Below are 12282 nucleotides of genomic sequence, written 5' to 3'. Positions count from 1 at the left end.
TTACAGACAGGCAGAGCAATTGTCTGGAGGACACAGAACTCCACAGATATTTATTTTTCCTCTCTGAAAAAAAAATAATGAAAGAAAAATAAGAAAGACCCCCACTAATTTGAGGGGACACACCTGAGCTCCTGAGTATGGCCCTCACTTTTTCAGCCCTCCCCCAGTCGCATGCCCACACTTTTCCAGGCTCCCCCAGGGCCCCGCAAATCATCCCTGAACTTCACATTTGAGTCGTTGCAACCAGAACCACAGAGGTCTGGGAGATCTGCTCCCTGTAGGACCCAGAATTCCCAAATCCCTGCAAGTTCTAGGAACGCACCAACCTGGTGCAGGTTCCAGCATTCTAGAATCTCTGAAATTAGAAATTCCAGAACTCTTGCTCCTGGGTAAATTGTGCCCAGTGCTCAATTTATTGTATCACCCTCTCTATTGAAGAGGGGGCAGTGGGTGCTGTCCCATGTACTGGAATGAAGGGCCCCACATGCCTGGTCCTCACCAGCTGCCCCCACCACACCCCACCCCCGCCTTGGCAACCAGCCAAAAACTCAGCCTGCCCTTTGAGTTAGGAATGCAGAAAGGTCAAGCCTCTTGACTCTTGCCCCTTTCTGGCACTCCCTCTCAGCTCCAGTTACCTCCCTGACCCTCCATACCTGACCTGGCCATTCTGCCTCTGCCCGCCCCAGCAGCTGTGGGAGAGAGCTGGTTGGTCACTGGGCATCTGTGAGCAGGCTGGGCATGAAGAGCTGCTGGGGTTTGATTCTCCCTGGGCAGCCTGTGCTTGTGGAAGAAGGGGAAGGCAAAGGGGCCAAAGAAACTCACTGACATCAGAGGAGAGGGGCACAGAGGGATTGGGGTTGTGGTTTGTTGGGTTGTGTTTTTTAATCTTTCTTTCTTTCTCTCTCTCTCTCTCTCTCTGTCTCTCTCTCTCTTTTTTTAAAGAAAAAGCCCCCATCCTGTGTCATCATTTTTATGGGATCTGCAATTCTGGCAAAAATCTGTCTTTAATTTAGCTGTCCATATAAAAATCCTCACTGTATAATAATGAACAGATGCCATGGAATTTAAGCTGGAGCCTCGGCTCCTCCCCGCCTTCCCCCCGCGCCTGGCACCGGGCACCGGGCACCGGCTGAGTGGCACAGACTGGCACCAACACGGGAGCGAAGGGTGGGCAGGGGGCGACCTGGGCTCGGTGCCAGGGCACTGGGGTGCTGAAGGGGTGTCCAGGCGCCGGGCTTGGCCAGGCGGGAGCTTTTCCGTGGTGGCACCAAGGGAGAAGTGTCTGAGGGATTTTTCTTTTTCTACAAAATGATCAGTAGTTAAGGATTTTGGTTTGGTTTCGCTTAGGGGCTTTGTGGTCCTTCTCAGGTTTGTTTTTTTTTTTTTAAGTGCCGCCCTCCCCCCAATATAAATCCAAATGTTTTCGAAGTTTTCATTGAGTTGTGTTTAACCCTTCCCCTGCGCGGCGCCCCCGCCTCGGCCTCGCCTCGGAGCCCAGCGAGCGCGAGTTGGAGTTCGCTGCAAGCGGGATCCACACCGCTTCCCGCCGGCCCGAAGCCTCGGAGGGATCCCGAGCGCCCGCGCCTCCGGAGGCTTCTGCGCAGCTCCCGCGGGGCAGGAGTACCCCGTTGCTTTCCAGGAGTGAGGCCCGATGTGGCATCTGTTCGGTCAGCAGGAGAGACAAGGCAAGAAAGAAAGCCCCACTTGCCCCATACCAATTCTCTCGCTTTTCCCGAGGGGAAAGAGAGACTCTACAAGTCAGGTGTCCCCCACTGCCTCCGCCTGCGGTCGAGAAAGCAGGCATCGGCTCTCGGGATTGAGAGGTTGGTTCTGAGCCCCCCACCCCCCACCCCTTGCCTTTAATGCGACTCTGGCGAGAACAGATGTCCCAAGCCGGGCGGACTGCCCAGACCCCGCCCAGCTGTGCCCTTGGCGAAGACTTGGCTGAGGGTAGGAACTGGCACGCGGGTCCCCAAAGGGGCTTGGGGGCTCCTTCGCCCCGGCGGGACATGACCTGGCGGCCTTGGCCTCCTGGCCAGCGCTGCCTCGGGCACGAGGCGGAAGCATCCCAGAAAGACCCGTTCCTAATTCAATTAATTCCAAAAAGAGGAATGAGACGAATCCGGAGGTGGAGAGAAGCTAAGAGAAAGGTTTGAACAACCGAATACCAGGCACACACTCTAGGTTTGGAGCCCTGCAGCCCCAGCGTGTTTGGGGAGTCGGCACTGCCCTCCTGCGCTCTAAGAGGGAGGCGGGTTTGCAGTGCCAGAGCCACACCCTGGTGCACATCTGGGCAGCATCTCCACCCAACACAGTACCCAGCTTTCTTGGCATTGCCAGTGTCTAGGGGTTCCCTTGTCCTTTCCTCTCTGAGCACCCCCAGCTTCTCCTTACATCAGGAGGCTAAGCACCCCACCACTTCCCAGTTTCTGGCATCTGCCCCTGAGAAACTGGTTGCCTTCCTGACCCTGCACCCAGCCTTCCTCTCAGCCGTCTCCTGCTGGCTCTGCCTGGTCAGGCTGCTCCCATCCCAGTGCTTTAGGATGGAGAAGGCTTCAGAGAGCAGACCAGTCCTTCTGAGGTGGCTGTGCCCTTTCTTACCACTTCTCACCAAGGAAAACTGTCCAGAATTTTTAAATTTCACATTCCCTCTCCATGTCCAGAATTTTTAAAGATGCAGGACAGAAAATCAAGAGACTGATTCAGGATTTGGGAAAGGAGCAGGCTTTCCAGATTTCTCAAAGTCCAGGTCCTCCCCTCTCCTCTGGGTCTGGGGCTTTCGTGCCCCAGCCTTAGAAAAAGAAAAGTGACAACGTCTTGGGCTGTGAACTGGGAAGCCTGTTATGACTGCCGAGGCCCATCTGCCCCCTTCCACATCTCACAAAAAGAAACTTTCTGATTTGAACACATAGAAGCAGGTCAAGTGTGGAGTCTGATCAAACCCCTGTTGTGACATGACGAGCCTGGGAGTGGAGACAGAGGCCAAGGCTGGTCAGGTGTGGCCCACGCTGTCCCTTTCTTCCCATCTTCCTTGAGAACTAAACTGTGGAATCTAGAATTATCCCTCAGTCTCAATGTCCCCTCAAATCCAGATTTCTCCTCTGAGGAGTAGACAACTTCAGGTGTAATATTCTGGGGAAAAGGAGAAAGCAAAGGTCATCCAAGAGGGAAGGAAATCTCTGACCTCTATGGACAATCCTTGCATCCTCAGGCTTGTGGACTTTCCCATAAAACAGAAAGAGAGGGAAGCAAACACAACCCGACGGAGTCCAGGGAGTGCCAGGGCTTCCCTGTTGCTGACTCCCTTGGGGTTTAGTTTCCCTGAACTGTGGTTTATTGGGTTGACCTATGAGGTGATGAAATCAGAGCTGGGGCTTCACTGGGCATCAGGGGCTCATGGTCGATTGTGGCTGGTTAAGCAGAGAGGAGAAAAGCAGCAAGGCTTTTCCTCCCTTTCCCCCTGATGGACAAATGGCCTGGACTCAGAAACATCTCTGTTTCCCTGTCATTTCCAAATGCTTGACTTCAGATAGGGGTGGGAAAATCAAGAGGAAGATGCCTTCCTGATTGATCCCGGTCACAGCCTTCAGGTTTCCACAGCCCAGGGGTTGAGCTGAGCCTGCTGGTGCGTGCTTGGAGATCCCACTGCTCCAGCTAGGGCAGGGAGGGTGTCCTCTCTAAGACATCTCCCCTTGCCCCCTCCCTACCACTGCTCTGGCCCCTTTTAGCTTTCTCCCTCTCCCCCACCCTACACACCTCCTTCTGTTCCTAGAGCTTCTCTGTGTGTGTGCGTGCAAGCGGGAGAGCCAGGGAGAGAAAACAACCTGCGAGGGGGAGTTTGGGGCCACGTGTCCTCCCGCATCTTCTTCTCCTGCTCATCTGGCCATCTCACCAGGGAAGTTGAGTGTTGGGGAGGAGGGTAATGGGAGGCTAGAGCACAGCCAGAGTGCAGAGAGTGTGGGGGAAGGGTTAGGAATTGGGGAAGGGGTAGCTTGTGCGTTCGCTGGAATTCACTGGAGGCAGAGGCAGAAGTGTTGGGGATCCCAGCCCCAAAAGGGGCCAGAGCACCTCCGCTTGCCTGAGGCGTCCACAGGTGCCGTGGCTCAATAGTCATCAACATCTTTCTCAAAATGAACTGGAATACACCTTCCAAAACCTAACCGAGGCACATGGAAGAGTGAAGTGTAAGAGTCTGTGGTCTGGCCAGGGAAGCCACGTGGAGGGGTCTTTTGCTTCCGGCCCCAAGCCACCTGGATGCAGCCCAGCCCAGGACTTCAGAGTGGGTTCTGAGAAACAGGCTGAGTGGGAAAGAAGCCCAATTAACCTTGTTTCCAGGGCAGGATAAGACTCAGGCCTCGGGATGGGTGCCGAATTCTTTTTCTCTCTAGTTGTCCCTGCCAGGCCTGTCCCATGCCATGAGCAGACCAGACTCCAGATTTGAGTCTGGGATTTGCGCCTAGCTTCATACATCATGGAAGAAGTGGGGGAGGAAGGCAGTCAAGTCCTTTCTCCCAAAAATAGGGGTGACTCAGAGGTTTATTAAATCCCCTTAGACCACTGACAGAGGTGAATGCTAGGTTGAAGCGTCCACTTCTTAACCTCACTTTAGAGATATGATCCTATGAGAATTCTAGAGTGAAATTTTGAGAGGATTCCAGTGAAATTCTATAAAAACCGCAGGAGAATTCTGCCCAGAATTCCAGCCAGGCATTGGGAAGGGCCTCGCGCGGTGCCAAGCTCCCTGGGGCCGACTCGAGCCGCCTCCCTCTGCGGCCGGAAAGCAAGAGACTGGACGAGAGTCAGCACCTGGGAGTGAACAGCTCCCAGCCTCCCGGCCTCGGTGAGCCCACAGCAGTGGGTGAGAGAGGGCATCGTCGTCTCCACTGGTGAGACATAGAGTGTTTGGAAGTGGTCACTTAAGGGAGCCACCAAACTGAAGGTCAGACAGTATAATCCGATCTATGCTTTTACATTTAAAGCTTCCTTCCACTACCTTTTCCTTCCCCGATTTTGTCAGGGCACTCTCCTTCTGGGGCCTTGGATCAAATCTTTAAAAACCTTAGCATCCAGCCCCAACAGTACACCACCCATTTCAGCTCTAAAACAAGCAACAGTGTTGTTGTCGTTGTCGTTGTCGTTATTGTTGTTAATCAGAAACAGTCTCGGTTCTCCTAACCGTGTTCAGGCTTTGGGGATGTTAGTCTTTGGGACTTAGACTCCCCCCCTTCAAATATTCCACGGGTCCAGTGGGCACCAATGTCTAAAGGAGGGTCCTTTCAGGGAAGTCAGTTCAGAGATGCCTGTGCCCCTGAGGCTCAGAGAAACAGAATTGTGAAGCTGTCTCGTCTGAGATGAAGAAGCAGCCTGGGCAGCACCAGCTACTCTGTGGTCCCCTTTTTCCACCTCCCTAGGATGAGGGCTTCCCTCTGTCTGGAGCAGCACCAGGCAGGAAGGAGGCTGTCCAGGTGGGGACCAGGAGGGTTCCCGATGTCCTGTCAGGAAACTCATGGGGATGTCAAGCTCCACTCTTCCGGGTGGGCACCTAGTTTCGGACCCTTCATACAGCCCCGGGATGTCCCTGCAACGTCATCGACACCACTATAAATTTCAATATTCCTGAGACGAAAAATGGCTGATTCCCCTGAGTCCACTGAAACACAAATTTAAGACCAAAAAGACTACCTACATTAATATTTCATCCTCATGACCTTATAGTTTTTTATTTAAAAATATCCCTGTCTGGCTTAAATGGTTGTCTCTTTATCTCCCTGCACTTCTTTTTTTGCAACAGTGGGCAGAGGTTGTAAAATGACTGGCTGCTCCCAACTGCCTTATTTTTCAGTGATGAAAAGATATTTTGTTTTCAAAGGAGGTGCATGTTTGGGAACTGAAGGAGTGTAAGGAGATTAGTGCAATGCTTTGTGCTAGGAGAGTGTGTAAGTCTGTGTAAGGTCTGGGAGGGGCAGTGAGTGTAGCTGTTTTGGTGCCCAGTGGATGGTTGTGAGGGAGGTTGTAGGGTGGAAATCCCACCCAGGAATGTCCGGGGGTCATTGTACCTGGCCTCCGCACAGTCACTTGACTCTGTGTCTCCATCCCCCAGAGCCCCAGCTCAATTCCCCAAATGAAATGAGGCCACTGTGAGAAACCGGGTCCGGCTTTGCATCTCATTTACATAAATATTTATTAATCGTCATTAAACTGAACAGAAACACGCAATGCACTTCGGGTGTCCGACGGGAGTTTCATCTTCGCTACAAGAGGAAGGTAAAATTGCGTGTGTGTGGGTGAGTGTGTGGGTGTGTCGCCTGTGGGTTTGCATTTTTGCATTGGATGCCTGATCTCCTGCCTCCGGTGGGGAGAGGTTCTCCTTTTGCCCCCTTTTCTGGGAAACTTCCAGAAGGAACCCTCAGCCCCCTCCCTGCCCACCTGCTAGCCAGAGCCAAGAGGACGCATCAGACAAAAACCTCCTCTCCAGCCACCGGAAATGGCCGGCGCCTTGCGCCCACCTAGGCACAGTCGGGCAGGGGCGGGGCTGTCCCCAGGTCTTGGTCTCCACCCTCAACCCGAGTTGAGGCTTGCCCGCGGGGAGCAGGGGGGTCGGCGAGGTCTCCTCGGCTCTGCCCCCGGACGCCGGCGCCTGGCCTGCGTGTGCGTGCGGTGTGGTGTGCGTGTGTATGTCTCTCATGCAAACCCCCCCTCCCCAAACCGACCCCCCCAACAGTTTGCCATTCCATACAAATTTGGAAACAGGTTTTTAAAAAACAGCATGACGCACAATGGGGACGGGGCGGGGGAGGGCAGTGGCACTGGGGCCCCAAATCTCCGAGTCACTGATTGTAAGAACCTGGGGAGGGGAGGGGGCGGCGCCGGCCCCCACTTCACCAAAGTGCACAGATCCGCGCTAGGGCGGCGCGGCCCGCGGGCCGGGAGGGGCATCCCGGGGCCGGGCCGGGCCGCTAGGCTCAGTCAGAACCTCCTTGCATAGATATTTGTGTCTTTTTATTATTGGTAGTAGTATTTTTTGCCTTTTATTGCTTCTAAAAGTTCTTACTGCGTTTTCTCTCCGATCCGGACTCTGCGTTCGGCCTCCGTCGCCTCTTAGCTTTTTTTTTTTTTTTTTTTTTTGTATGTATGTTTGTTTGTTTGTTTGTTTAAAAAAAGGAACCGGGGAAAAACGGATTCTAGTTACAAATTGTCTTGGCCTCTCTCTTTCCTCTCAATCCACACTTCCTCCCGCCAAAATTAAAATCACGAAACGCTGAGACTAGGGGTTGGGGAGAGGGTGTTCCAGGTCCAGGCTCGAGCGCCCTGACTTATGCCCTCTTCAAGAAAGAGGGGGCGCCCGGCTCCTTTCTGCCATGGCAGCTCGGTGTCTGTTATAATAATAATAATAATGATAATAATAATAATAACAACGACAACAATAGAGGAAAACGGTATCCCACAGCTCAGCTGCCCCCTTGCCAATGCCTTTGGGCCTGCAGAGGGGAAGGGGAGGAGGAAACCTAAGTGTAGGGATTGGGAATGGGGGGGGGTGGTCTCCAGGGAGTGCCCTAGGAGGGATCCCTGGAGAACTACCCCTGGGAAAGAGGAGGAAACCCCTTGGGGAGAGAGAAGGCGAGTCCCCTGGGGTAATCGAGGCTCCTGGGACGGGCCACCCACTGGTAAGAGGACTGCACTGCCCAGGAGAGGGTCAGTACCGGCGGCCCGCTCCCCGCGCCCGGCGCCAGGATAGGTGGGGGTCCCCTTGCGCTCGGGGGGCTGGGGACAAGGGTGCGGGCAAAGGCAAAAGAAAAAGAAAGGGGCAGGCGCGAGGTCTCAGTTATGGAAAAACGCATTGAGCTCCTCGTACATGGGGCCCCGGTCGTGGTGAAGGTGCATATCGTAAGACAAGAGATTCTCCGAGTGGACGCCCCCGCGCACAGCCGACGAGCCAAAGACCAGCCCGTGGCCCGTGGGCCGCGAGCCGGGCAGCGCCGAGTAGTGCATAGAATAATGGTAGCTCTTCTCGTGGTCGGGCGACGAGTCCTGCTTGAGTGAGAAGTTGCCATTGAGACAGAGCGGGGGGCTGAGCGGGCCCTCGTACTCGGAGCTGTTGTAGTCCGGGCTCGCGCCGCCGCCGCCCGCCGCCGCGTACAGCGTCTCGTAAGCGGCGCAGTAGCCGTGGGTCCGCAGGGCGTGCGCCGCGCCGCCGCCCAGGCCGCCCGCCGCCTGGCACTGTGCGCCCGCCAGGCGCGAGCACGGGTACGGGTAGGGGTGCATGGCAAATGGGCCCCCAGAGCCATGGAAGCGGCCCGTGCCGTCGGCGCCCTGCTCCGTGAGGAAGTTGCGCGAGTTGAGCTGCAGGCAGCCTGCCACCAGGTTGGTGGTGGGCTGCGACAGACCCTTGCACAGCGTCTGCACGTAGGACACCAGGTCGGGCCGCTTGCCCGAGCGCAGGATCTCCGAGAGCGCCCAGATGTAGTTCTTGGCTAGGCGCAGCGTCTCGATCTTGGACAGCTTCTGGGTCTTGGAGTAGCAGGGCACCACCTTCCGCAGGTTGTCCAGCGCCGCGTTCAGGTCGTGCATGCGGTTGCGCTCCCGCGCGTTCGCCTTCTGCCGCCGCAGCTTGGAGCGCTCCAGGCGCGCCTTGGTCATCTTGCGCTTCTTGGGCCCGCGCTTCTTGGGCCGCTCGCCCTCTGCCTCGTCCAGCCCTTCCTCCTCCTCCTCTTCCTCCTCCTCCTCGCCCCCCAGCTCGCCTTCCTCCTTGACCTCGGCCAGCGCGGCCTCTGGCACCTCGTCTGCACGGAGAGGGACTGGCTTGGCGGCCCGGGCTGGCCCTGGAGCCCCGGGCCCCGGCGGCGGCGGCGGCGGCGGCGCGTCGCCCTTGTCGCTCCTCGGCTCGTCGTCGTCGCCGTCGCCCCAGCTGGCGAACTTGGGCACGTCCGAGAGGAGACCGGGCTCGCTGAACAGACGGGTCAGCATGGTGCCTGAGGGCGCCCCGCGGGCAGGAAGGGGAGACAGATAGCACTGAGTGAGGGACGCGCTAGGGTCAGGCCGCCCCCCCTCCCCCAGCTCGCCTCCACCCCCAAGTCCCGGCGCCCAGGGTGCCCTGGATGCCCACCTCCTCCGCCTGCCCCGCCCAGAGCCGGCCCAGCCCTGTCCCCGGCTGCCGGCCCGGGTTCTCGGCCCAGGCCCTCTCCCCAGCGCTGGGCCCCGGCTCCGCCCCTTGCCTGAATGAGGGGCCGCTGCCCGAGCTCGGGGCTTCTCCGGGTCAGGGCAGGGACCGAGTCCGGGCGTTAGGAAACGGACATCTTCGCCCGGGGAGGCGACGCGCTCGCCCTGAACGCCGGTTCTCTCCGGGCTGTGGAGCCAGGCTGGGCGGCCGCGGGTGGGGACAGCTGCCCCGCAAGGCTGCTCTGGCGGCCCGGGCCCCTCGACCGGGCTCCCCCACCCCTCCCGCGGCTCTCACCCCCACGCTCCCTAATCCAATTTGCAACTTGGCCGCGCGCCGCCCTCCGCCCGGCCCCCACCCCCGCAGCCCCAGTTCCAGAGGCGGGAGGACCGTCTCTCCTAGCCTTTGCGTCCCCGGCTCTCGGAGCCGGCTCCGGGCGGCGAGGACCTGGGAACCCGGGCATGGGGAGGAGACGGAGAGAAGCGAGCCCCGTCCGTCTCCCCTGCGGTCAGGGACCCCTTTACCCCCTTCAAACTGCCTCCCTCCTTCACGACTCTCCAGATCTCGTTGTATTTCGGTATTGATGGTGGGGGGTATCAAATTTGTTTCGTTTCTTTTTTCTTTTCCTTTTTTTTTTTTTTTTTTTTTTTTTTTTTTTGGTGGTGAGGAAAGGTCGCAGGTTCCTCCGGGACAACCATGCCGGGGGGGGGGTCCCCATCTCAGCCTCTTCATCCCCCCCCACCATGATCTTGCTTTTCTCCCCAAGCCCATGGCAGGCAGATACGCCTCCCTCCATAGCCCCCTGAGCTGCAGCCCCTAGGGGAGAGGGAACCCTGGGCGCCTCCGATGCCCACCCTACGAGGGGGCATCGTCCCAGGAAGGGAGGATTTAGAGACCCTCTTGTCGGCCCAAGCAGCCGCCCTCCCCACCCCCCCCGCAACCGGCGGGTCAGATCTAGCTGCCTTTCGGACAACTTACCTCGGAGAGGAGTCAAGGGGAGAGGGGAGGGGAGGGGGGGAGGGGGGCAAGAGAGAGAGGGGGGAGAAGAGGAATCTTCTCGCTTATTTCATTGTTCCCCCATCTTCAGGGAGCGGGGGCAGCGGCTCCTCAAGGCGGCGGGCGCCGGCGTCTTCAGAGCGCCATGCGAACCGCGGAGCGAGTGTGGCATCTCTACCAGGCGGGGTACCAGCCTCTATGCCAGGCCATATGGGCTTGGCACGTCACGGGCAGCAGCTATCACATGAGAGACGGTGATTGGCATGCGTCTGCATTGGGGGAGAGCCGGCTCCCCCGGGACCCGCCGCCATCTGTCACTCTCTACTCCAAAAAAAAAAAAAAAAATTAAATAAATAAAGGAAATAAATAAATATCTCTGCCGCCCTCCCCTCCCCGCCCAACGCAGGGAAAGCAGGGATTGAGAGGGAAGTGGGAGGAGTTGCCCCCCTTGGATACAGAGCCCCCCACTTGGGAACAATGGGGTGACAAGGCTGGAAACTGGGGGTTTGTGGTGGCCCCCAATTCTATCTATGCTCTTTCCAGGGTCCTGCTCTGTCCATTTCCTCCCTTGCAGGCCCCCAAAGGTGGGTCAGGGACCAAGCCTCAGGTCTGGAGAAGGGACCTCTATGCTTGCCCCCGCTCCCTGGGAGGATCCCCTCAGTCACAAAGGGACAGCTGAGGCCCCCTCCCAGGGTGGGCGTGGGGGGCGTCCCTGGCCCAACCCCATAGGTAGATGTTGGCACTATGCCATCCCTCATCCCTGTCTGCCCCTCCCCCACCCACCCTCACGCACACACAACATATGTGGCTGAACGAAATTCAAACCAAGGGAAAGACAGAGAAAAGGAAAGACTTGCCTGGATGTCTATGCCTCTGCATGGGCGTGTGTGTGTCTGAGGGGACATGTGTGTATATCTGTGGAGTCAGCCTATGGGAGAGGTTTCCTTGGGTGTTCGGGGGCATATGTAGGTTGGGGTGGGGGTGGAGAAGAGCCTCTGGGATAAGCCTGTGTACCCACCATCGGGAATGAGGGAGAGGGTCCCAGTCTGGATTCCTAACCCAGAAATCTCTCATTCACCTCCTCTCTCATGTCCTCCCCTGCTAGACAAGCAACCATCCCACCAGTGGCTTCCTCTCCTGGCCTTCAGACTTGCTTATTTAAGAGAGAAGGAGGGGGGCTGGGCTGGAAAATGCCTGAAGTTCCTGGAGAACACTCAGCATTCTCCTCCCCCTACAAAAAATACTGAAATACTGAAGTCAACTCCAACAGTCTTCAGAGGGACAAAGGGGAGGTGCGTCAGACAGGTGTCTTGATAAAGAAGGAAATGGCTATTTTCTCTCAGAGCTCACCTTTTAACTCTCTCACTGGGCCAGACACAGATGCAAATGGCATCAGTTGAGGGAGGTAGCTTTAGACACACACACACACACACACCCCTGTTCCTCACCCTGTGATGCAGGAAGTAGAGACACACCCTGACTCAGGCAGATACATGTGTGTGAGCAGGTAATCACAACCAGGTGACGGAACCGCTTGTCCACACCCTGATTCAGCATTTGTGTGTTTCAGACCCACATTTCTTGTCCCTCCCCATCCTCCAGCTTACGTATTCACAGACAACTTCAATTATACCTTAAGCACACACACTTGGATGTCAGACATGTGCCAAGCACTGTGGTGGGCGCAATGCTGAGCAAGACAGGGGCTTCACTCTCTATTTGGGCACATACAGTTTTCTCCCTTGGGGAGCCTCCAGAGAGGACCTCAGGCTGGTAAGACACTGATTGGATGCTCGGTAGAATGAATCCGGTTTTAGACAGAGGCACATACAATGGCTATGGAGGCCTTGCAGAAGGGGGTCTGGTGTCTGAGGCTCTCGAGAGATAGTTGGCCAGGAACTAAAAGGAGCCTCAGGACAAATAGCCCCAACTCCTCCTTTTGCCAAGGCCTGTAGAGGGGGACTGTCTTGCCCAGGAACACACCAAGGGAGAGCAGAACCTGGCCTAGAACCCCCAGGTTTGACTCCCAGCCAAGTGCTCCTCCCACAACCCTACAATCTGCCTCAGCGGTCTCCAAGGATGAGAAGTCAATGCTAAGTTTTCCACCATTCTTGTAGGGATCCTGGATCTGG

At 56.8% G+C, this 12282-nt stretch overlaps 1 protein-coding gene across 1 annotated transcript; it reads right to left on the bottom strand.

Annotated features, from left to right (window-relative positions):
• Nucleotides 1-6162: 6162 nt before the first annotated feature.
• Nucleotides 6163-10158, bottom strand: NEUROD2 (neuronal differentiation 2). The gene is made up of 2 exons (XM_039227828.1): nt 10133-10158; nt 6163-8969 (listed from the first exon to the last, which is right to left on the bottom strand). Exon 2 carries the CDS (start codon nt 8962-8964, stop codon nt 7819-7821), a length of 1146 nt encoding a protein of 381 aa, XP_039083759.1. The 5' UTR covers nt 8965-8969; nt 10133-10158; the 3' UTR covers nt 6163-7818.
• Nucleotides 10159-12282: the final 2124 nt, after the last annotated feature.

Source organism: Hyaena hyaena, unplaced genomic scaffold (genome assembly GCF_003009895.1).
Source record: "Hyaena hyaena isolate Hyena2069 unplaced genomic scaffold, ASM300989v1 scaffold_29, whole genome shotgun sequence".
Classification (NCBI taxonomy): Eukaryota; Metazoa; Chordata; class Mammalia; order Carnivora; family Hyaenidae; genus Hyaena; species Hyaena hyaena.
The sequence above is the reverse complement of the archived record's forward strand: the minus strand, read 5'-3'. Positions and strand labels throughout refer to the sequence as shown.

Coding starts and splice junctions, on each gene's coding strand:
- NEUROD2 (XM_039227828.1), bottom strand. CDS start 8,964: ATGCTGACCCGTCTGTTCAGCGAGCCCGGTCTCCTCTCGGACGTGCCC.